This window comes from Lolium perenne, chromosome 7 (assembly GCF_019359855.2).
Source record: "Lolium perenne isolate Kyuss_39 chromosome 7, Kyuss_2.0, whole genome shotgun sequence".
Taxonomy (NCBI): Eukaryota; Viridiplantae; Streptophyta; class Magnoliopsida; order Poales; family Poaceae; genus Lolium; species Lolium perenne.
This window is the reverse complement of record NC_067250.2, coordinates 105,038,510-105,064,957: the sequence shown is the minus strand read 5'-3', so window position 1 is coordinate 105,064,957 and position 26,448 is coordinate 105,038,510. Positions and strand designations below refer to the sequence as shown.

The 26,448-nt window shown below is 44.6% G+C and overlaps 1 protein-coding gene and 1 non-coding gene across 2 annotated transcripts; one reads left to right on the top strand and one right to left on the bottom strand.

The window, feature by feature from the left end:
* Positions 1–5,141: 5,141 nt before the first annotated feature.
* Positions 5,142–5,213, top strand: TRNAP-UGG (transfer RNA proline (anticodon UGG)). Its single transcript has one exon. It is a non-coding gene; the product is annotated as a tRNA-Pro (tRNA).
* Positions 5,214–5,372: 159 nt separating this feature from the next.
* LOC127316420 (beta-galactosidase 11) lies at positions 5,373–9,380 on the bottom strand. Its single transcript, XM_051346809.1, has 11 exons — positions 9,066–9,380; positions 8,794–8,906; positions 8,638–8,704; positions 8,399–8,491; positions 8,135–8,278; positions 7,809–7,903; positions 7,624–7,729; positions 7,423–7,507; positions 7,190–7,308; positions 6,750–7,105; positions 5,373–6,662 (listed from the first exon to the last, which is right to left on the bottom strand). Exons 1-11 carry the CDS (start codon positions 9,363–9,365, stop codon positions 5,606–5,608), a joined length of 2,535 nt encoding a protein of 844 aa, XP_051202769.1. The 5' UTR covers positions 9,366–9,380; the 3' UTR covers positions 5,373–5,605.
* Between the last annotated feature and the right edge of the window lie 17,068 nt (positions 9,381–26,448).

Here is a 26,448-nt window from a genome sequence, read left to right as displayed (position 1 = left end):
GGAATCCAGCACTCATCCGGAGGGACGATCGGCAGATTTCCGGCGTAGAGGACGCGCCCCACAGCGATGGTGTCGTCGTAGCTTCCCATGGCGGAACCCTCCCGGTTCCGGCCTCCAGACGCCACAGGCCCCACGGTGGGCGCCAACTGTCGTTGCCTAATCGATGGTACCTCGGAGGAGGGATCCTCACGAGGGGGAGAAGAAGTAGGGGCCATAGGGCGGAGTGCACACGGGACGGTGGTACGCGATTTACCCAGCTTCGGAACACCTGCACGATGACAGGGCCTACTGCTGCTTGTCTGGAATTATCTGGGCGCTTTCGCGTTGTTACAATGAGTTGAGGTTCTGCCTCTAGGGCTCCCGGGATCCGGCTTATAAAGGCGCACGGATCTAGGGTTTACACGGAGAGTCCTAGCCGGATTACAGATAGCCTAGCTACGGTACAATATCTTGCCGTGCACGTCACGGATCCGCCTTCCATATACATCGTACCGGATCCGGGTTCCTCATGGGCCTCCGTGGATCCGGGTTACTCCTAATGTCGGTACGGATCCGGCTTACTGATCCTGGGCCGGACTTCTTCCTTCATGATCAACAGCAACTGGGCCGCCCGATGGGCCACATGCCTCATCACCATCTGTGGGCTACCCGGGCTTGCCGGATCTAGGCACTGTCGATGGTACACCCCTGAAGTATACCCACAACAGGTATTGTTGCACCCGCCCTCATCAAAAATCTTATTTATGTTCGCCAATTCACTCATGATAATCTCGTTTCTGTCGAATTTGACTATTTTGGCTAATCTGTGAAGGACTACATGACCAAGGCGGAGATCATTCGCTTCAATAATTCCGGTGACCTCTACACTTGTGAATCATGCCAACAAGGAAAACATGTGCGACTTCCCTTTAGTTCCTCTACTTCTTCTAGTACTTTTTCGTTTGAATTGTCGCATCGTGATCTCTGGACGTCTCCTCATGCTAGTATCTCCAGTTTTAAGTACTATCTTATTATTTTTGATGATTTCACACACTTTGTATGGACATTTCCCTTACGCAAAAAACCGATGTTTACACTATCTTTCTAAATTTCCAACGATATGTAGTTGTTCACTTCCTTCTTCCTATTTCGTTTTATTTAATGTGACAATGATCGTGAGTTTGATAACTTAGCAATAGAGACTTCTTTCTTAGGCATAGCATTCTCTTACGCTTCTCCTGCCCTATACATCTCCACAAAATGGTAAAGCTGAACGATTCCTTAGAACTATCAATGACATTATCCGCACCCTTCTTCTCCAGTCGTCACTCCTTCCGAAGTTTTGGGTCGAAGCTCTCCGAACAACCACCTACCTCTTAAACATTCGACCATCCAAAGCTAACCTCAACATAACACCATATCTTTCACACTTTCGCTCTCATCCAACCTACTCCGATCTTCATGTGTTTGGTTGTCTCTGTTTTCCTAACTCCTATGCTACATCGCCCGATAAACTAGACCCGTGCTCTGCAGCCTGTGTCTTTCTTGGATACTCTGAAGAACACAAAGGTAGGTTATCGCTGCCTAGACCTTCTCTCCGGACACATACACATATCTCGTCATGTCACCTTTAGTGAACACATTTTTCCATATTATTCAAGCGCTGCTACCACTCCTTTTCCGTCACATACACCTTCTTCCTCTCGTCGTGCTAATCTCTCACCTATACACCTTGCTACTATCAACGAAACTGTTACCTCTGTCCTGATAGCTCCTCCCACGAACACCCCTGCCGCGGCTGCTGATCCACTACAAACCACAACAATGGTAGCCGATTCGCACCAGAACCCTGTTGTGGCAGCCTCTTCTACCACGCCATCCACTGCCTCATCTCCCTTGCCCGCACCATTCGCCGCACCGGGCTCTCAGCCTTCCCAAAACCCAACCATGTCCCTACAACCTCTACCACTAACGGCTCATGCCATTCCCATTGCTCAACTTCAGAATGACCACGATATGCGTACACGTGCAAAATCTGGTTTTCGTCTACCCACCCAATGCCTAAATCTTTCTGCTACTATCTCTCTTTCTCCTATTCCTAAAACATACAAATCTGCTCTTTTAGATTCCCATTGGAAAGCTGCAATGTGTGAGGAATATAATGCTCTTCTTCAAAATGACACATGTCAACTTGTTCCCTGTCCTCCCGGTGCAAATGTTTTTTTCTGGTAAATGGGTTTTTCGACAAAAAAATAAATCTGATGGTACTCTCTCTTGCTACAAAGCCCGTTGGGTTTGTCGTGGATTCTCCCAACAAGATGGCATTGACTATGACGAAACATTCTCCCCAGTTGTTAACCAAGCACCATTTGTACTGTCCTTAGTCTTGTTGTCTCCTCCTCATGGTCCATTCATCAACTTGATGTTAAAGATGCCTTTCTTAATGGTACTCTTAATGAAACAGTCTACTGCCAACAACCTCTAGGTTTTGAAGATCCTTCCACTCCTCCTCATGTTTATCTTCTCAATAAATCTTTATATGGTCTCAAACAAGCCCCTCGTGCATGGTTTCAATGTTTTTCAACCTTGATTCAAACTATTGGCTTCACTTCTTCCCATTCCGACTCTTGTCTTTTTGTCTACCACATTAATTCTCACGCGCGTATCTCCTTCTCTATGTTGATGATATTGTTTTTACAGCCTCCACTCAACAATTTCTTGATCATCTCATATCTCTTCTCAGCGCTGAATTTTCCATGACAGATCTCGGTTCACTCCATCACTTTCTAGGCATTGCCGTCACACGCGACACTCATGGTCTCTTTCTTTCCTAGCACCAATACATTCTCGACATTCTAACCCGTGCTGGTATGCTTGACTGTCAGCCCTCTCACACACCTGCTGATACTGCCTCTAAGCTCTCCTCCACTGGTCATCCATTTTCCGATGCTTCTCTTTATCGTAGTCTTACCGGTGCTTTCCAATATCTCACTATCACTCGTCCTGAAATTTCCTTTGCCGTCCAGCAAGCCTGTTTGTTTATGCATGATCCACATATTCCTTACTACAATCATGTTAAGCGTATTCTTCGTTCTCTTAAAGGCACCCTTGATCATGGTCTTCACATAAAGTCTTCCTCCCCCACTTCTATGACATCATATTATGATGCATATTAGGCCGGTTGTCCATACACTCGAAGGTCCACGTCCGGACATTGTGTTTTTGTTGGTAACAATTTGATTTCATGGTCTTCAAAATGGCATGTTACAGTTTCTCGCTCGTCAGCTGAAGCAGAGAACCGTGCGGTTTCCCGTGCTGTTGCTGAAACTGTGTGGTTGCGTTAGTTTTTATCGGATCTTCACATGCCAATTCGGAAGGCGACAATCGTTTATTGTGATTACATCTCTGCCGTTTACATGTCCGACGGGCCAAGCACATCGAGATAGACATTCGTTTTGTTCGAGAAAAGGTGGCTTTGGGGCAAGTTCAAGTTCTTCATGTTCCCTCTTCAGCTCAGTTTGCGGACATCTTCATCAAGGGCTTACTGACTACACCATTTACTGATATTTGATTCAGTCTCAACATTGCTCCACCCCACGTTGACACTGCAGGGGATGTTAGATTATATTGTGGTCGGTTTATATTTCTTTTAACTCAAGTTAGGGTTAGCTGTCCGCCCCATATATATACTCTGTAATCTGAATCAATCTATCAATGAGTATGCAACAATTGAAATCTTACACTTTTGAATGATAGATGGATTGCCAGTCAGAGCGTGGATATGATTGCACCTGTTTTTATTCAGCCTTGTGAATCACGCTCTCAACACATTTGGATTCACGAGCTTTCGGCTGGCCTCTTGTCTCTTGGTGCCGACAATGGCCCAATATCTAGAGCTTTGGAACGCGGTTTGAGCCATTTAGCTGGTGTATGATGTGGATGACTCCTTTGGGTGGATTTGGCCTGCCTCAAAAGGGTTCTCGACTAAGTCGGCGTACATGGCCTTCTTTGAGGGATGCACGTTTTGGCCATGACATGAATTAATTTGGAAATGCAAAGCTCCCCTCAAGTTCAAACTATTTGCATGGAAAGTGTAATGGGATAGATGTTGGACGGGAGAGAGGAGGCTTCGCCATGGTCTAACCATGGATGATGATGGATGACTCTAGCACATTATGTTTGCAAGCAACAAGGACAATTGATCACCTTATTCGTAAATGCCCTTACAACCTTACTCTTAGGTCATTTGGTTTGAAGTGATGAAGGGCTTGGGTTGTACCTCTCTAGCACCCTCATCGGTGGATTGTCTTTTTTTGCGAAATTCCACCGATATTGATAATCATCAACTATAGTACAAACAACCAAATACGTAATAAAATTACAAAGTATTTGGACCACCTAGCGATGACTACAAGCACTAGCGCAAGCTGAAGGCGCGTTGTCGTCCTCGCTCCTCCATCACCGGAGCCGAGCAAAACTTGTCGTAGTAGAGCTTGTTATAGTAGACGGACGAGAACTCGTCGGGCAAAGGCTCTAAAGGACCAGCGCACCAGAGCAACAACTATCGTCAATGTTGACTACTGTATATGGGAAGAGACTGACCTAAAACCACATCAACCGACCGGATCCAAGAAATTCGTCGGACACACAACTCCACACGTCCTCCGCTAGTGCTAGACGCTCCACCGGAGTGAGGATATGATGGGGAGAACATTATTCTAACTTCAAGATGTAACCGCCGCTTCACCATCTCGAAGAAGACACTGGGAGAAACCTAAACAAAGAACATAAAGCCTCCCGCTGGCGAGACAGGTGAAACCCTAGATGGCTCTAGAGCCGCCGCATGATCTCCTTTGTATGTATGCACATATCTATATTAGGTGTTAGCTTATTGATATGTGGATTGTCTTCTTGAATGGGGCCCGACGGTGACTCCCATATATGGAAAGTCGAATGGCAACCTCAAGTGCACTACCTCTTCCTCTTGGTGCTTAATTGTGAAAAAGTATGCTGTATTTGTACTTGATTTGTGGGCGTTTATCTAGTAATTGCATTTATTGTGGATTTTTGTATTTGGTTATTCTCCTGTTTATAAAAAAAGCGTGCACTCGCGTGTTCATATTTAAGATTGTATACCGTACACTTGAGGATGTGTACAACAAGGGCGTTTGGTCTAGTGGTATGATTCTCGCTTTGGGTGCGAGAGGTCGCGAGTTCGATTCTCGCAACGCCCCTTCAGTTTTTGATGAAAGTTCATTTTTTCACGTGTCTGTGAACTAGTCTGCTCATTATTTTCAGAACTTATTCACCAAATCGATTCCCTATTAATTTTTTCTAATAGTCAATTCTTTTTGAAACGGATAAAAGCCCGTTTTTCAAGAAGGCAAGTCTGATTTTACATGTGTCAGTGAACTAGTCTGTCCATTATTTTCAGAACTTATTTAGCAAAAAAATGGATTGACTTTCATGTTTGCTTCTCAGCGTCCATCTACTCCTACAATTCACAGGAAAGAACAAATTAAGTACAACATGCACGCATCCCAAAAACAACAAGCATGAAAACGACATCGGCGGCGAGGAGGAGGAAGGAGGAAGGAGAAGCCTATGATCTATATAGGGTGTTAGCTTATTGTTCGGCGGTCTTCTGCCTCTTGGAGCACTTGGCCTGCACGGCGAGCGTGGCCGTGGTGCCGGGGCAGTTGAGGTCTCCGCCGTACAGGTCGTGCGACACGACGAGCTCGCAGCTCTTCTTCCCTACGCACGCCTTCTCCACGATCTCCTTGGCCTTGGGCGTGTGGCAATTGCCCACCGTGTAGTTCCCGCAGATCCCCAGCGGGTTCCCGTAGCTGGCGAACACCACCTGCTGGATGGTCTTCTTCTCCGGGCACGACAGCACCGCCCGTGGCTTGAGGTCGTTCGTCACCGCCGTGAGCTGGCTGTCCTTCCTCTCCCACGACCGCACGTGCCCGGGGTTCTTCTCCGAGATGAAGCTGCAGATGTTGTCGCGCTTCACCGTCAGGATCATGATCGCGTCCGGCTTGCCGCCTTCCTCCTCGAAGAGGGTCAGCACGTTCCCCGTCGGCTTCAGGAAGCACCGCGGCACGTGGTACAGGTACTGCGACGGCCGGCCCAGCGCGTGCTTGTACGAGCTCCAGTACCGGCCCAGCCCTTCGCCGTTGACGAACAGGATGCCCTTGCCCATCGGGTTCAGGTCGATCACCACGGGATCCTCCCCGGAGGGCATGTCGAAACGCCGCCGGTACCAGGTCAGCGGCTGGTCGAACACCGCCGGCTTCCACTGCACCTGGCCGCCATTCTCCGTGTGCGCCTGCTTCAGCTCGCCGTCCAGGCCCACGATGTGGCCCCACCCGTTGTCCGACAGGTCCAGCGTCCCCGTGTTGAGGCCCTGGATGGTGACCGCGTGCACGCCGGCCTGCCGGTGCTCCAGGTAGGCGCCGCTGTCCTGCATCCCGAGCGTGCTGGAGAGGATGGAGACGTGGTTGATGCCCACCCTCAGCTCCACGGGCTTCTCCAGCGTGAACGCCTTGTTCATCTTGGTGCCGTGCCCCGCGCCCACGTACTTGCCGTTCACGAACGCCACCATCGCGTGCCCGTGGCTGCTCACCTCCAGCACCGGCGTGATGTCCCGCCGGAATGGCAGGTCCTCCGCCTCCAGCTTGAAGCTACAGCATACACATCGGCATGCCGATCATCAGAGAAGACTGACGCACTTGCATTTTGCAACTGCTGGCGTGGAGCACGAAGCTTACCTGGTGGTGTACCAGATGTAGTCGGTCTTGTCCTTGGTCAGGTTGTAGGACTCGAGGGGCTTCTCCGTCCGGATATTGGTGAGCTTGTAGGTGGGCACCTTGTCCCCCTCCGTGTACATCTCCCACACGTTGTTCTGCACCGTCTGGTCCGTGAAGTGGAAGGTGCGCTGGTTGTGCTGCGAGTTCACGTGCTGCGTGCTGAACACCACCGTCTTGCAGTCGCCGAGGATGCTCACCGACCGCCGCGGCACGAAGTACTGCTGCCCCCGGAACGTCACCGTCCCGTCCTCCTTGGTGTTGTGGTTCGACAGGAACGCCACGCACACCTTCTGCTCAGGGATCTCGAACAGACGCGCCTGGATATATATGAAGCGGCCAACGGCCATCAGAAACAAAGGTCTCCATCAATGGTGATCGTTCACGGTCAGATTCGAGAGAACCTCGTAGAGCTTGCCCAATGGCTGCGAAGAGGGGTTCCCCCAGAGGAGAGCCTTCTTGCACAGCCGGAGTGCTTGGTGCAGGTCCCTCAGATGGCCCCACTTTGGCTCCTTGTACATACCTGCAGGTTTTGTTCATAGTTGAGCAGTGAGCAGTCTGAGGATACAGCACCTCGCTCGTCAGAAAGCTACATAACGAATTCTTCAGACTTCCGTTCAGTGAAGATGAATTTTACCGAATTCGTCGAGAGGCGCCTCGTCGTAGTATCTCGGCATGACGAAAGAGGCGCCTGTTCTTCCAAAGTTTGTTCCTCCATGGTACTGTTCATAGAGGCAACCGTGCAATTCTGTCAGAAATATTACTTGATTCATTCGAACGCAAGACAGAAAAGTTTTCTGTTTAAGATCATTGTCAAGAGCAGATTACTCATGTGTACCATGTAGTAGTTCACCATGCTGCCGCCCACGGAGAAGAACCGCGCCACGGCGAACGCAATGTCCTCGGCCGATCTCTGAGACGGCGGATCACCGAAAACTCTGTACCTGTATACACCAACAGAAATAAAACAAGTTTAGCGCACTCTACTCTCTTAAACAATGAGCAAGGAGAGATTCAACTTACTGCGCAGTCCAATTCTCAGTCCATAAGAGGGGCTTGGTCTTGTCAGTTGGACCTGGCCATGTATCTCCGCAGTGCCTACCGTTGCAGGTGGGGATCTAGAGAGGAACATGATGGTATGAATTTATCAGGGTAGATCCTAAATCAAGAAGAGATTCCTATATACCATCATATATTTCCAGTCCACTAACTGCAAATTTAAAATTGTTTATACATTTGAACAAGTAATGAACCTATAATAGAGGAAACAAGGAATCACACGCTGCCATGGTTCATAAACTGATCATAGAAAGAGCATAATAAACATGTCTGGTCGTAATAAAGTTTACCACTTCATGTGGAGCTTTAGTCTGCTTGCACATGAACCACGGCACCCCCGTGCCGGTGCTGATGGCCATCTTAGCTGCCCAGTCGATGTACCTGGTTCCGTTCTCTTTGAATGCCGCCTCCATGTGCTGGTACTCATTCTCAATCTAATTTATGCAGAAACATTTCGTCAGAGAAGCAAAAAACTTCATGATCAACATTCATCAGGCCATCAATTAATACGTCGCCGGAAGAATATAAGTGAGTCAAGGAAGGTAATGTGGTACCTGTGCCAGAATAATAGGGCCTCCTTGTGATGCGAAGAGCTTGGCATCCTTGAACTTGTTCACTATCATAGTCACAAACTTCTGCATGAGCTTCTGTATAAAGAGAAAACCCAAAAGGTACATGAGCCTGAAATTATCTCTACATGTACATAATTTTACTTGTAACTTGTATCTAGTAATTGATATGTCTGCAACTGATAATTTTTTGTGGCTTGGTGTAAGAATGTCAGATGGATCACCTTGAAAGGCTCATTGTCAGTTCGGAAGACGATGTCGGGGACCTCCCGGAGCCAGTAAGGCAGCCCTCTGTAAGAAGAAAATCCTCAATTAAACGGAGAGAGATGTTGTTGCAGAAATGGACGGGATGAGATGTGAAGCAAACGAGACGAACAAACCCATGGTTCCATTCCGCCTGGACGAAGGGCCCGATTCGGACCATGGCGAACATCTCATGCTCCTGGATGAGCTTGAAGAACTTGATCATGTCGTACCTCCCCTCGAAGTTGTACTGAAACCAAGCGATCAATCCATCGATCGATCGAGGAATTGCATGAATGGATGAGCACACGTAATGGAAGTTGTACACGCACGCGCACGCCAGGGGCGCGCGTGAAGAGCGTGAAGAATCACTGAATCAGATGAATGAGGCGGAGTGCGTGACAGTTACCACGCCCATCTCGGGTTCATGGCCGTTCCAGAAGACGTATGACTCGATGACGTTGAGTCCGCCTTCCTTGGCCCTGGAGATGAGGTCGGCCCACTCGTGCGGCGGGCTGCGCGGGTAGTGGATGGAGCCGGAGAAGAAGATCTCCCTCCGGCCGTCGACCATGAGCGACCGGCGGTCGTAGGAGATGACGGTGCCGGGCTTGGTCAGCCCGTACGCGTCGGCGCCGCCGGCCGCCGCGAGCGCGAGGACGGCGACGGCGAGCGCCGCGGCGGCGGCGAGCCGGACGCGGAGGAGGGACATGGCGGGTGGATCGTGCATGCGGGGAAGCTAGGGGCTTCGAGTTCGCGCTCCCGGTACTCCTAAAATAGGAGGGAGTTTAAAGGCCGGGCGTCGACGAGGAGCGGCCGGGCGGGAACGCCGGGACCGACGTGCGCGCGCGCGCGGTCCGTCCGTCCACGCACCGGGTGTGGCGAGCTGTGCAGCTGCCAGCGGGGAGAACGGTTGGTCTGGGCGCTCGTACGCGTGGGCGCGGGCGCGGGGGGTTTTCGTCGTGGTTTTGGGCGTTTTTCTTGATTGACTGAATCAACGCCGTGGATCGGCATGGTTTGCGGACGGGGTGTCGCCTGCATGCTACTGCTGGGAGGGGGAAATTAGCCGAGAGGTTTACTGAATTGCCATTTCTGACGACGATACAGCTGCTGAAATCAAGTCGTTTCAATTTATTTGTTCCCCTGATTTGGAAACAGTAATATGACCTTGCCTAACCATTCTATCGTGCACTCACTAAGGGCGTGTTTGGTAGCCTGCATGCTCTTTGGCTCGTATCGGTCCAGCAATTTTTGTTCTGTTTGGTTGCCTGGGCCGAATCGCGTTGTTGCACGAACTAGTTCTCAAAGCACCATCGGGCCAGGTCCTGGAGGAACGCCAGCTTCGCAAGTTTCTAGCGGTGCAGGCAAATCTCCAACACGGCCAATGCAAAAGGAATCTTCGCGCACGCGCGGAGACGAGGATGGAGATGGCGAGAGCTACGGCGCGCATCAGCGAAAAGCGAAAAGGAGGACGGCAAGGATTATGTCACCTTCCGTCGCACCCCATGGAATATTTCTACCCCCTCCTCCACTCTACCCCTAAATTTTGAGCTCCTCTTCCCGTCAGCAAGCAGGTAAGAGGCGCACGCATCTCCGATCGACGGTGGCGGTGAGTACATCTGGGTTGTTTTATCTACTTCCTGGTGCAGCACATCTTCACCTCCGGCGATGACTATAAGGAATCCCTTATCCCGGTACCGCGGTAATGCTTAGATCTAGGTTAGGAGTTGTCAGATCTTGTCTAGGGTTTGGTCTTGTAGCAGGGGTTAGTCTGGATTGTGCTGAGCTATCATGATCTTGCTAGGGTTCGACATTTATGGTTGCTTGTTTGTCCCAAATATGCTCACCTACCATGATCTTGCAAGGGTTTGTGCTATTCACATTTGCAATGAATTGCTTGTCCACATGTCTTTGCTTCCAAGTAAATTCACGTCATATGTACTATGATGTCTGTAGGACTCCTTCTGTGATGACTTTAGCCAGGTGCTTGTCTGCGTTGGGGACTCTTAGATCCCCTCGCAAGTTCCCGATTCACATCCCTCATATGACTCCAAGGTGGCGGTCACCACGTTGCCATCCGTCAATGGGCATGTGACTGACCTGGTGGCTCAGGTAACGGCAGAGGTTGCGGCTAGGTTGGCCACCACAAAGAAGAACAAGAACCGCAAGGAAACGGACAGGGCCTTGAAAGCCGGGCAGAAAGGGATTGCCACCATGAAATGGCTTCCATTCATGTCCAACTTTGTCTTGGAGAAGATGTGCGGCTTGGAGAAGACGTGTGACTTGATCAAGACCGGAGTGAGAACTGACAAAGGATTCAAGGAAGTCCATCTGACTGTTGTGGCGAAGGACATGTCCTCCATTCAGGTGTACAATCACCTGAGGAAGTGGAGGCAGAGGTGACTCACCATTAGCAGGCTCCGCGATCTAAGCGGGGCTCAGTGGTGCGAGGATACCAAATACATCATCCTTGAGGGTGAGCGCTACTGCGTGCACGTCACGGTGAGCACGCTCAGTCCACCTCACTAACTCTTTTGATCAGCCACTATCAGAACTAACATCATTGTCCCTTCGTATCGTAGGATCACCCAAAGTACGCGGAGTTCCTGAATGTGCCCATTGCCAACTATGACGAGATGCATACCATCTTCTCTTTCGACCTCGCCACCGGCAAGTACGCCATGGGATCCAGTGAGCCCCTAGGCTCGGCTGCAGCAAATCCTTCACCTGAGGATGCTGAAACCCAGGACTTCGACACGATCAACCTCGATGGGCCACCTGAGAAGGATGGCGACGCGCCTGAGAAGGTGACCCCCAGCAAGAGGAAGAAAGGCGCCTTCGTCGACGACGAGCTGGTGGCCTTCACCAACATGACTGTTGCTGTGAAGAACGTCGCACATGCCATCAGGGACAACAAGCCCACGGACATGCACCCTAACCTATACAATGCGGGCATGGACATGCTTGGCTTCGCTGAGAATGATCTCATGGCCGCCCTGAGCCACCTCGTCGACCACAAGGCCCAGGGTTGCAGCTTTGTGGGCATGATCGAGCCACACCGCGTCCTCTGGCAAAGGAACTACCTTGCCAAGTACCACTGCAAGGTGTAGTGGTGCCCTTGAGGGGGTGGTTTAGGGGATGCATGCATGGAGGTGATGAACTTGATGATGCTGATGATGATGATGATGATGATGATGATGATGATGATGATGATGATGATGATGATGATGATTATGATGATGATGATGATGTACAGTTTGGCAGTAGCTAGGGTTGAAAAACATTTGATGGCCCCCTTTTGTAACTATGATGAGGTGGTATATACTAACCCCTCAGGTGATGGTGAACTTGCGATGTTAGGATGACACCCACTTTTGTTATGGTGGTAGGATGACACCATGGTGTTGGAGATATGCCACAGAGGCAATAATAAATTAGTTATTGTTATACCTTAATGTTCATGATAAATGTTTACATCCCATGCTATAATTGTATTAACCGAAACATTGATACAAGTGTGTTATGTAAACAACAAGGAGTCCCTAGTAAGCCTCTTGTATAACTAGCTTGTTGATTAATGGATGATCATGGTTTCGTGATCATGAACATTGGATGTTATTAATAACAAGGTTATGTCATTAGGTGAATGATATAATGGACATACACCCAAATGAGCGTAGCATAAGATCAAGTCATTAAGTTCAATTTGCTATAAGCTTTCGATACATACTTGCCTAAGTCCTTCGACCATGAGATCATGTAAATCACTTACACCGGAAGGGTACTTTGATTACATCAAACGCCATTGCGTAAATGGGTGGTTATAAAGATGGGATTAAGTATTCGGAAAGTATGAGTTGAGGCATATGGATCAATAGTGGGATTTGTCCATCCTGATGAGGGATAGATATACTCTGGGCCCTCCCGGTGGAATGTCGTCTGATTAGCTTGTAAGCATATGATTGGATCATAAGAGATGGCATACCACGGTACGAGTAAAGAGTACTTGTCGGTAACGAGGTTGAACAAGGTATGGAGATACTGATGATCGAACCTCGGACAAGTAAAATATCGTGTAACAAAGGGAATCGGCATCGTATTTAAAAGGTTCAATCGATCACTAAGTCATCGTTGAATAAGTGGGAGCCATTATGGATCTCCAGATCCCGCTATTGGTTATTGCTCGGAGAGGAGTCTCGACCATGTCTGCATAGTTCGCGAACCGTCGGGTGATGATGACCCTCAAGTATAGGGGGTGTATCGTAGTACTTTCGATAAATAAGAGTGTCGAACCCAACGAGGAGCAGAAGGTGTTGACAAGCAGTTTTGATGAAGGATTCACTGTAAATGCTCACAGACAAGTTTTCAGGGGGTTTTGATATAGCAGATAAATAAAGTACAAGTAAGTAAAATGCGAGAGTAATAATTGCAGCGAGTGGCCCAATCCTTTTTAGCACAAAGGACAAGCCGGTTTGTTTAATTATGATGACCAAACGTTCTTGAGGACACATGGGAATTTAGTCTAGTGCTTTCGCTTCATATAGTTGATTAATCTTCATTGTTTTGATAAGTGTTGTGTGGGTAAACCTGAGCTAATGCACCGCCCTTCCTAGGACTAATACATATACCTGTGATTAAAAACCTTGCAAGCATCCGCAAATACAAGAAAGTAATTAAGATAAATCTAACCACAGCCTTAAACTCTGAGATCCTGCTATCCCTCATGCATCGATATACCAACGGGGTTCGGGTTCTTTGTCACTCCGGCAACCCCACAATTCGCAAACGAATACAAGATGCATTCCCCTAGGCCCATAAAGGTGAAGTATCATGTAGTCGACATTCACATGACACCACTAGAAGAATAACAACACAACTTAAATATCAAACCATTAAATATTACTCAACATAGTTCACTACAAACATTTAGACTTCACCCATGTCCTCAAGAACTAAACGAACTACTCACGAGACATCATATGGAACATGATCAGAGGTGATATGATGATGAATAACAATCTGAACATAAACCTTGGTTCAATGGTTTCACTCAATAGCATCAATAACAAGGAGTAATCAATACCGGGAGAGTTTCCCCTATGAGATAATCAAGATTCAACCCTAGATGTTACAGCGGAGACGAGGTGCAGCGGTGGAGATGATGGTGTTGGTGGTGGAGATGATGGTGATGATGATCCCAATGAAGTCCAGCTCGATGATGGTGACGATGGCGACGATTTCCCCCTCCGGGAGGAAATTTCCCCGGCAGATTTCAGCCTGCCGGAGAGCTCTTTTCTCTCTGGTGTTTTCCGCCCCGCAGAGGCGGCTGCGTCTATTCTCAATGTCCCCCCACGCCTTAGGGTTCTCGGGAGATAAAGTACGCGAAGGAGAGACGGCCGAGGGGGGTCATGGGCCCCCTCCCCACAAGGCGGCGCAGCCAGGGTGGAGCCCGCGCCGGCCTATGGGGGGCCCATGGCGGCCCTCCTCAGCCTCCCCTTTTGGCGGTGTCCGTCTTCTGGAATAATAAGAGCTTCGGTATATTTTCCGTCAATTGTTGATCTTCATAAATACGGTATCCTGACGGTGCTTTTTCCAGCAGAATCCTGACTCCGGTGAGTGATTCTCCAATAATCATGAAACATGCAAAATAGGTGAAATAACATAACTATCATCTCTAAATATGAAATATATCAATGAATAACAGTAAAATAGGATATAAAATAGTGATGCAAAATGGACGTATCAACTCCCCCCAAGCTTAGACCTCGCTTGTCCCCAAACGAAGTTGAACTCAGTAAACAAGACCACATGTTTATGGAGTGAAGAGTCGATAAATAAAATACGGACAAGAAGCATCACATTTATTAATCCACACAAAACATTCTAGTAAACAACTTCCTCATATAACTCAACTTGAAACAAGTAAAGAGAAATCACAAATAAAGGTGCATAGGAAATCATAATTGGTGATGGCAAACTTTGTTCTTGGCCAAAGAACGATTAACAGATTGTACTCATTTTTCAAGCATAGATAACCTTCAAAGTCATATCCATTCAGATAAATTTTGTGCTAAACAAGGAAGAATAAAAGACATGATTAAATAGATCACAATATAAATGGTTGGATCACAACAACTCAATTGCTTGCTTGAGATGGAAGGAAATAGGTTTACTGGCTCAACACAAAAGTAAAAGATAGGCCCTTCGCAGAGGGAAGTAGGGATTAAATCATGTGCTAGAGCTTTTTAAGTTTTGAAATCATATAGAGAGCATAAAAGTAAAGTTTTGAGAGGTGTTTGTTGTTGTAAACGAATGGTAGTGGGCACTCTAACCCCCTTGCCAAACATACTCTCAAAGAGCGGCTCCCATGAAGGACGTTATCTCTACCAGCAAGGTAGATCATCCCTCTTCTCTCTTGTTTACACATGTACTTTAGTTTTATTTATGGATGACACTCCTCCCAACCTTTGCTTTCACAAGCCATGGCTAACCGAATCCTCGGGTGCCTTCCAACATTTCACATACCATGGAGGAGTGTCTATTTGCAAAATTAAGTTGCTTACTGATGAATCAGGGCAAAACATGTGAAGAAAGTTATTAATGAAAGTTAATTAATTGGGGCTGGGAACCCCGTTGCCAGCTTTTTTTGCAAAATTATTGGATAAGCGGATGTGCCACTAGTCCATTGGTGAAAGTTTGCCCAACAAGATTGAAAGATAAAACACCACATACTTCGTCATGAGCTATAAAACATTGACACAAATAAGAGATAATAACTTTTGAATTGTTTAAAGGTAGCACATGAAATATTTACTTGGAGTGGCGCAAAATTCCACATAGTAGGTAGTTATGGTGGACACAAATGGCATGGGTTTGGTTTAAGGTTTTGGATGCACGAGAAGCATTCCCTCTCAGTACAGGTCTTTGGCTAGCAAGGTTGATTAGCAAGCATAAGAGTTGAGGGAAACAAACAAATACATGTGATAGAAACAATCATGCATCTTACTTGTAAGCACAAACAATTTTAACTTCAGAATACTAAGCTCATTAGCTAACAAGAAAGATAGATGCTGAAATAATATATCTACATGTACTTCTCTCTTTTCTACTTAAGCCTCAAAGTATTTTTGCTATTGACCAATACCAAGTTTGCCAAAACCAAATAGATTTACTTGGTGCTCCCAAAGTGATACCAATACTAACAACAAGATCAATCATATAACAGAAATTGCAAACTAAAATAAGGTGTGCAAAAAGTAAATGATAAAACTTCTCATTAATATTCCATAACGATAACTCACACCAAGGGATACATAGATAATCAATTAAAAGAGAGATACTTCCACACTGCAAACCATCTTATATGACAACTTCCCTACTCATGATATGACACTACTTGACAGTAAAAAGGTAAAAGATAGTGATGATGTGATACCGCGGCACTCCCCCAAGCTTGGAACAAACCAAGGGGATGCCAATACCAATGATGAATTACTCCTTCGGTGATGGTGGTGAATTCTTGATAAGCTTCTTAACAAGCTCCTTTAGCTCATCAATCTCGTAGGTGAGGTTGCGGATCAGCTCCGAGTTTTGCTCGACGTGGTTAAGAAGTATGTCAGACGGTGAGTCCCAACTCTTAGAGTTATTTCCCCACTCCTCAGCTTCAGGTTTCATCCTTCCTGCAGTGTTAGAACGATCCATATCCCAACTACTTGGCAATACTGCCTTGGGAATCCTTTCAATTTGACTATTATGAATTAAAGTGTGGAAAGGGTTGTCGATGCCTGGAGGAGATGTCCTTGGAGCTAGGAAGCGATGTGGGACTCTTCCTCCGGTGGTAATCCATGCGCTTCTCTTGGTATTGAACGGATTTGCCACCACCCCGATGCTTGCAACGGTGGCACGCGGGTATACACGCGGGTCTTCCTCCACTTCTCTTTCATCTTCACTCTCGACTTCTTCTTTCAATTCGGGGTCTTGAATATCTTCCTCTGAAAGCTCTTTGCCCTTGTTGTTGGAGACCATGGCGCTTCTAGATCAAAAATAGATCTTGGCAGAAAACAGCTCGAAACAAAACACGACGAGAAAACGATATACGGACCTCTGGGGATCCGGGGGATTATATAGCAAAAAAATTCACGACAGAAGGAAAGTCCCAGGTCGAAAACGAGTAGAAGAGGGACTCCGAGGAGACGTCACCATAGGGCGGCACGGCCAGGGTGGGGCCCGCGCCGGCCTATGGGGGCACGCCCTCGTGCGTCTCCTCCGCTCCGATTCGATCTCGTAATTTTTCATATTTTCTAAAAATAGCAGAAACATTGTTCGGAAAGTTAAACGCGGACTTTTTATTACCAGAACTGTTACCTATTCGAGATCAAACTCTGCAGAACTATCAATTTGATCTTTGATGAAAGCTTCCGGAGTCACCACTTGAATAACATCAATATCTTCATTATAAGAATTTCGGGAAATATAATGCTTGAGTCTTTGTCCATTCACCACTTGTGTGGCATCACCTTTCAGAGAACCAATTTTTATTGCCCCTGAACGATACACCTCCACAATGACATCTGGTCCTTCCTATTTTGAGAGTAATTTCCCTGCAAAAAATCTGAGACGAGACCGATACAATAGGACTTTATCTCCAACATTAAATTCTCTTTTAATAATTCTTCTATCATGCCATTTCTTAACTTTCTCCTTAAATTTTTTAGCATTTTCATAAGCTTCACTTCTCCACTCATCTAGAGAACTCAATTGTAGCAACCTTTTCTTACCGGCAAGTTTAAAATCTTTATTAAGTTCTCTTACAGCCCAATAAGCTTTGTGCTCTAGTTCTAAAGGTAAATGACAAGCCTTTCCATAAACCATTTTATAAGGAGACATACCCATAGGATTTTTATAAGCAGTTCTATAAGCCCACAATGCTTCCTTCAACTTACTAGCCCAATTTTTCCTAGATTTATTAACAGTCTTTTGCAAGATAGATTTAATTTATCTATTTGATAATTCTACTTGCCCACTAGTTTGAGGATGATAAGCGGAAGCAATCCTATGATTAATACCATATTTAGCAAGAGTTTTTCTAAAACCACCATGAATAAAATGAGAACCTCCATCAGTCATAATATATCTAGGTACTCCAAACCTAGGAAAGATAACATCTAAAAGCATTTTTAAAGAGGTCTCACCATCAGCACTTTTTGTGGGTATAGCTTCCACCCATTTAGTAACATAATCAACAGCAACAAGTATATGAGTATTACCTTCTGAAGAAGGGAAAGGACCCATGAAGTCAAATCTCCAACAATCGAATGGTTCAATAACAAGAGTATAATTCATAGGCATTTCATTGCGTCTAGAGATATTACCAACTCTTTGACATTCATCACAAGACAAAATAAACTTCCTTGCATCTTTAAAGAGAGCCGGCCAATAAAAACCTGACTGTAGAACCTTTTGTGCGGTTCTATCTCCAGCATGATGTCCTCCATAAACACTACCATGACACTTACTCAATATCTCTTGTTGTTCATATTCGGGGACACATCTTCGCATAATACCATCCACTCCTTCTTTATATAAGTGTGGGTCATCCCAAAAATAATGCCTCAAATCATAAAAGAATTTCCTCCTTTGCTGCGCTGAAAAGGTTGGGGCAAGTACTTGGAAACAATAAAGTTAGCATAATCAGCATACCAAGGACTATCTCGTGAGCTCACCTTTATTATAGCCAATTGTTCATTTGGAAAACTATCATTAACAGGAACAGGATCATAAGCAATATTTTCCAATCTAGACAAATTATCAGCAACAGGATTATCAGCGCCTTTCCTATCTACAATATGTAAGTCAAATTCTTGCAAAATAAGCACCCATATAATAAGCCTTGGCTTAGCATCTTTCTTTTCCATAAGGTACCTAATTGCAGCATGATCAGTATGAACTATGACTTTTGAATCAACAATATAAGGTCTAAACTTGTCACAAGCAAAAACTACAGCTAATAATTCTTTTTCAGTTGTATCATAATTTCTTTGAGCAGCATCAAGAGTTTTACTAGCATAATGAATAACATTCAATTTTTTATCTACTCGCTGTCCAAGAACAGCACCAACAGCAAAATCACTAGCATCACACATAATTTCAAAAGGTAAATTCCAATCAGGAGGTTCAACTACTGGAGCAGTTGTTAAGGCTTTCTTTAGAGTTTCAAAAGCTTCCTTACAATCATCATAAAAAACAAAAGGTACATCTTTTTGAAGAAGATTAGTAAGAGGCTTTGAAATTTGAGAGAAATCTTTAATAAATCTCCTATAAAAACCAGCATGACCAAGAACACTACGAATACCTTTAACATCCCTCGGATAAGACATCTTCTCAATCGCTTCAACCTTAGCTCTATCAACTTCAATACCTCTTTCAGAAATTTTATGCCCCAATACAATTCCTTCATTAACCATAAAGTGACACTTCTCCCAATTAAGAACAAGGTTAGTTTCTTCACATCTCTGCAAAACTTTATCAAGGTTTCGCAAACAATTATCAAAAGAATTCCCATAGACAGAAAAATCATCCATGAATACCTCCACAATATTTTCACAAAAGCCATGAAAAATAGCAGACATGCATCTTTGAAAAGTAGCAGGAGCATTACATAAACCAAAAGGCATACGCCTATAAGCATAAGTTCCATAGGGACAAGTGAAAGTGGTTTTCTCTTGATCTTTAGTTCTAACAGCAATTTGTGAAAACCCAGAATGACCATCAAGAAAGCAGAAATGAGTATTTTTAGATAACCTTTCTAGCATTTGATCAATAAATGGTAAAGGGTAATGATCCTTCTTAGTAACTTTATTAACTTTTCGATAATCAATGCACATTCTATACCCTACAACTACTCTTTGAGGGATAAGCTCATCATTATCATTAGGTACAATAGTTATTCCTCCTTTCTTAGGAACACAATGCACAGGACTAACCCATCTACTATCAGCAATAGGATATATAATACCAGCTTCAAGAAGTTTCAATACCTCATTCCTTACCACATCCTTCATCTTAGGAATTAAACGACGTTGATGTTCAACAACAGGCTTTGCATCATCTTCCATGTTGATGGCATGTTGGCAAATAGCAGGAGAAATCCCCTTCAAGTCATCAAGAGTGTAGCCAATAGCTCCTCGGTGTTTCTTCAATATTTCCAATAATCTCTCTTCCTCAAAATCTGAAAGCTTAGCACTAATAATAACAGGATATGTTTTCTTATCATCAATATAAGCATACTTAAGATTATCAGGCAACGGTTTCAAATCAAAAATAGGATCTTCCTTTGGTGGTGGTGTTGTACCTAGATCTTCAACCGGTAAGTCATGTTTAAGAATAGGTTGACGAAGGAAAATTTCATCAAGCTCATTCCTTTCTTCCCTAAAGACTTCACTCTCATGATCCTCCAAATGTTGCTGCAAAGGATTAGTAGGAGTAAGAGCAATAGATGCAAGCTGTTCAACTCTAAAATCATTATTAGGCAATTCAGCTTTATAAGGAACTTTGGCAAATTTAGAGAAATTAAACTCATAAGATTCACCAGCAAATTTAGTCACAATTTTCTCTTTATTGCAATCTATAATAGCTCCACAAGTATTTAGAAAAGGTCTACCAAAAATGATAGGACAAGTCTTACTAGCAGCAGAACCAAGTACTAAAAAAAGTCAGCTGGATATTTAATCTTACCACATAGAACTTCCACATCTCGAACAATACCAATAGGAGAGATAGTTTCTCCATTAGCTAGCCGAATAACCACATCAATATCTTCAAGTTCACAAGAACCAATTTCATGCATGATTTCCTCGTAGAGCTCATAAGGAATGGCACTAATACTTGCACCAATATCGCATAAACCATAATAACAATGATCACCAATTCTAACAGAGAGCATATGAACACTGGCTTTCCTAGACTTATTAGGATGTGAAACAATATTAGAAGCATCTTCACAGAAAATGATGTGACTATCTTCTATATTTTCAGTCACAAGGTCTTTAACTATTGCAACAACAGGTTCAACATTTATTTGCTCCTTAGGTTCTATAGGTTTCTTTGCACTTTTATTAACCACACTAGTTATAACAGAATACTCCTTCATTTTAGCAGGGAAAGGAGTTTTTTCAATATAAGCTTCAGGAAGAATATGATCAACAGTTTTAATTTCAATACATTTACCTATAGGTGAATCATTTTTATCTTTATAAGGTTCATGATACTTATCAAAATTCTTCCTAGGCAATTCAAAATGAGAGGCAAAGGCTTTATAAAAATTTGCAACAACTTGAGAGTCAAGACCATAAGTAGCACTCATATTACGAAATTTATCGGTATCCATAAAAGTTTCAATGCATTCATAATCATAATTTATACCTGACTCTCTACCTTTGTCGTTCTCCCATCCTTCAGTATTTTCTTGGATCCGATCAAGAAGGTCCCATTTAAACTCTTCTTTGTTGCGCGTGAATGATCTAGAACAAGAAGTATCCAGCAAGGTTTTATCTTGAAAAGAAAGTCTCGCATAGAAATTATCAATGATGATATTACTAGGAAGCTCATGAATGGGGCATTTGAGCATTAAAGACTTCAATCTCCCCCATGCTTGGGCAATACTCTCTCCATCATGAGGCCAGAAATTATATATGCGGTTCCGGTCTTTATGAATTTCACTTGGAGGATAGAATTTAGAATAAAATAGAGGCACAATATCCTTCCAATCAAGAGAATTCTCATTCTTCAGCAATTTATACCAATGCGCCGCTTTACCAGATAGCGACATAGAGAATAGTTTCTTCCTAACTTCATCCATTGAAATACCTGCACACTTGAATAACCCGCATAATTCATGTAAAAACAGTAAATGATCTCCAGGATGGACGGTTCCATCCCCTTCATAGCGGTTATCCACAACACGTTCAATAATTTTCATAGGTATTTTATATGGAACCTCTTTCTCACCCGGCGCCTCATCCACTACCGTTGCAGTAGTAGTAGATTTTCCAAATAGGAATTCAAGAGAAGATCTCTCCATAATGAATTATAGCAGCAGGCAGAAATAAAAACAGCACGTACAGTAAAAGTTTTCCTTACCAATTCCACTTACCAATAGCGCTTCACTCCCCGGCAACGGCGCCAGAAAATAGTCTTGATGACCCTCAAGTATAGGGGGTGTATCGTAGTACTTTCGATAAATAAGAGTGTCGAACCCAACGAGGAGCAGAAGGTGTTGACAAGCAGTTTCGATGAAGGATTCACTGTAAATGCTCACAGACAAGTTTTCAGGGGGTTTTGATATAGCAGATAAATAAAGTACAAGTAAGTAAAATGCGAGAGTAATAATTGCAGCGAGTGGCCCAATCCTTTTTAGCACAAAGGACAAGCCGGTTTGTTTACTTATGATGACCAAACGTTCTTGAGGACACACGGGAATTTAGTCTAGTGCTTTCGCTTCATATAGTTGATTAATCTTCATTGTTTTGATAAGTGTTGTGTGGGTAAACCTGAGCTAATGCACTGCCCTTCCTAGGACTAATACATATACTTGTGATTAAACCCCTTGCAAGCATCCGCAAATACAAGAAAGTAATTAAGATAAATCTAATCATAGCCTTAAACTCTGAGATCCTGTTATCCCTCATGCATCGATATACCAACGGGGGTTCAGGTTGCTGTCACTCCGGCAACCCCACAATTCGAAAACAAATACAAGATGCATTCCCCTAGGCCCATAAAGGTGAAGTATCATGTAGTCGACGTTCACATGACACCACTAGAAGAATAACACCACAACTTAAATATCAAACCATTAAATATTACTCAACATAGTTCACTACAAACATTTAGACTTCACCCATGTCCTCAAGAACTAAACGAACAACTCACGAGACATCATATGGAACATGATCAGAGGTGATATGATGATGAATAACAATCTGAACATAAACCTTGGTTCAATGGTTTCACTCAATAGCATCAATAACAAGGAGTAATCAATACCGGGAGAGTTTCCCCTATGAGATAATCAAGATTCAACCCTAGATGTTGCAGCGGAGACGAGGTGCAGCGGTGGAGATGATGGTGTTGGCGGTGGAGATGATGGTGATGATGATCCCAATGAAGTCCAGCTCGATGATGGTGACGATGGAGACGATTTCCCCCTCCGGGAGGGAATTTCCCCGGCAGATTTCAGCCTGCTGGAGAGCTCTTTTCTCTCTGGTGTTTTCCGCCCCGCAGAGGCGGTTGCGTCTATTCTCGATGTCCCCCACGCCTTAGGGTTCTCGGGAGATGAAGTACGCGAAGGAGAGACGGCCGAGGGGGGTCGTGGGCCCCCTCCCCACAAGGCGGCGCGGCCAGGGTGGAGCCCGCGCCGGCCTATGGGGGGCCATGGAGGCCCTCCTCAGCCTCCCCTTTTGGCTGTGTCCGTCTTCTGGAATAATAAGAGCTTCGGTATATTTTCCGTCAATTGTTGATCTTCAAAAATACGGTATCCTGACGGTGCTTTTTCCAGCAGAATCCTGACTCCGGTGAGTGATTCTCCAATAATCATGAAACATGCAAAATAGGTGAAATAATATAAGTATCATCTCTAAATATGAAATATATCAATGAATAACAGTAAATTAGGATATAAAATAGTGATGCAAAATGGACGTATCAGGTGACGCGCTTAAGGTTCGATGTCGCATAAGTAGATTTGGAATATGAGATGGAGTCCGAAGTTTTTGTTCGGAGTCTCGGATGAGATCTAGGACATCACGAGGAGGTCCGAAATGGTCCGGAGAATAAGATTCATATAAGGGAAGTCATTTTCCGCGGTTCGGTAAAAAGTCCGGTGTTTTGACCGGAGCTTCTAGAAGGTTCTAGAAGGCCACCAGTGGGCCCACCACCCTGGGAGAGGCCACGTAGGCGCCACATGGCATGGTGGGGCCTGCCCACTATGACATGTGGGCCCTGGCCGGCCTACCCCTTAGAGATAAGATCTATCTCTTAATTTAAATGGTTTAAATCTAGAGATAAGATCTATCTCTAAAGGAAATTGTTTAAACGAAGAGATAAGGGGAAGGCTTGAGGGGGAAGAAAAGTCTCCCCCCAAGTGCCGGCCAAGGGGTAGGTGGGGCCCAAGGGGAACCCTAGGCCGACCCCTCCCCCTATATAAAGAGGGGAGGGGTGGCCGGCCAACACACCAATCCAGAAACCCTGGCCGCCCCCCTCTCTTCCTCCTCCATACGCTGCGCAGGCTTAGGTGAAGCCCTGCAGTAATTCTTCTCCACCACCACCACCACGCCGTCTTGCTGCTGGGATTCCGTGGAGATCTACCACACCTCCGCTGCCCGCTGGAACGGGGAGAGGAAGGGGCTTCATCGACACCGTACGCGCGACCGAGTACGGAAGTGCTGCCGGATTGCAGCACTGGGGACGATCGTCTACACCAACAACGAGATCTAATCTCGTAGGCTTTGGAAATCTTCGAGGGTTAGTATCACATCAATCTCGTTGCTCCGATCTTGTAGATTAGATCTTGGGTGTTCCATAGATTAGATCTTGGATTTATTTGTCTTGCGGTAGGAAATTTTTTGTTTTCTATGCTACGAACCCCATCAGTGGTATCAGAGCCATGTCTATGCATAGATGTGTTGCACGAGTAGAACACAATGGTTTTGTGGGCGTTGATGCTTTTGTTGCTTTAGTTTGTGTACTTTGCATCTTGCGGGATGGTGAGATGAAGTGGCCCGGGCTAACTTTACATGACCGCGTCTCATGAGACTTGCTCCATGCTTGACATGCAACTTGTATTGCATAAGTGGCTTTGCGGGTGTCTGTCTCTCCCACCATAGTGAAGATTCCAATTTGCACTTTCTGTTGTCAACACTAGTATTACCGTTGTGGTTCATGTTCGTAGGTAGATTGGATCTTACTCGAAAACCCTAAACCACGTAAAATATGCAAACCAAATTAGAGGCGTCTAACTTGTTTTTGCAGGGTTTGGTGATGTGATATGGCCATGTGATGATGATTATATATTATGTATGTATGAGATGTTCATTATTGTAACATGGCAACCGGCAGGAGCCTAATGGTTGTTGTTAATTTTTGTTAAAGACCCGTGTGACTATTCATCATGTAATAGCTTAATTTCAAGTAGTTGTCATAGTAGCTATAAATGATGGCAACCATGAAGCAGCGCCATGGACCTTGGTGCAATGCCGGTGATGATGGAGATCATGATCGTGTGCTTTGGAGATGGAGATCAAAAGCACAAGAAGAAAGGCCATATCATATCACATATTATGAATTGCATGTGATGTTAATCCTTTATGCATCTTATCTTGCTTAAATTGCGATGGTAGCATTATAAGATGATCCCTCACATTAATATCAAGATAATAAAGTGTTCTCCCCTCGTATGCACCGTTGCTACAGTTCGTCGTTTTGAAGCATCTTGTGATGATCGGATGTGATAGATTCTACGTTCACATACAACGGGTGTAAGCCATGTTGCACACGCAGAAATACTTGGGTTTGCTTGACGAACCTAGCATGTACAGACATGGCCTCGGGACAACGGAAACCAAAAGGTTGAACACGAGTCATATGGATGATATGATCAACATGTTGATGTTCACCATTGAAACTACATCATCTCACGTGATGATCGGTTTTGGTGTAGTGGATGTGGATCGTGTGCCACTTAACAACTATGAGGGATGTTGTATTAAGTGGGAGTTCATTAGTAATTAGATTAAAATTTGAACTAATTATCATGAACATAGTCTGAATAGTATTTTGAATTAAATTTGTAGAATTGGCATCCGTTTTTCTACCGTGCGCTAGTCTTGTAATTGAGATTGAAATACTGTTAAGTCTGACAAGTAACTTTACGGACTGGTACCGTATTGTTAAAGAATCAAGAAATGATTAAGTCCTATTGCAAACTTTTAGTAAACCTCACATTGTTGATTCAAAGAACAATGGTTTCAATTAGTACCTAGAATCATCTTGTCTCCATGAAACTTGAAGTTCAAATCTGTTTGAAAAGTGAGGAGCTAAAAATTTAGTTTTCAGAAATAAGCAAGGTATGCGATATATGTGATATCTAAGACCTTATTGCAAGGTGATAGAATATAATTTTGTGAGACTACATAAACTCATAAGTTTTATGGGAATGTACAAAGGTTGAAGACGCCAGGCGTCCCAATCCTCCAACTATTGGGGCACTAACGATATTCGCATATCCATGAAATGATCGTCCTTAGTATGCACCATTGCTAAGACTCGTCGTTTCGAAGCATCTCGTGATGATCGGGTGTTATAGATTCTACGTGTGCATACAACGGGTGCAAGCCAGATTTGCACATGCGAATACTGAGGTTAAACTTTACGAGCCTAGCATGTACATACATGGTCTCGGAAAGTCATGATGATATGATGGATAAAATTATGAGTGAAATTGTTCATCATATTACAAAGTTACTAATAGTGAAATCTAGAACACTTGTCATATGATGATCAACTTCAAAATAAGAACCTCAAGGTTATTGGTATTTGACCAACAAACCTAGAAGTTATTGAAGGTGAAGTGTTTTCTGAGAATGAGAAAAGCTAAAAGAGAAACTACAAAAGATATTTTGGCAGAAAGAAAGGAAAAGACTAGAAAGTCTAGGTTAGGTGTATATAGATGATATACATGTTATGGATGTATTCCTTGTTTTGTCACATAATGAAATTATTGGGTATTTGTATCAGATTGG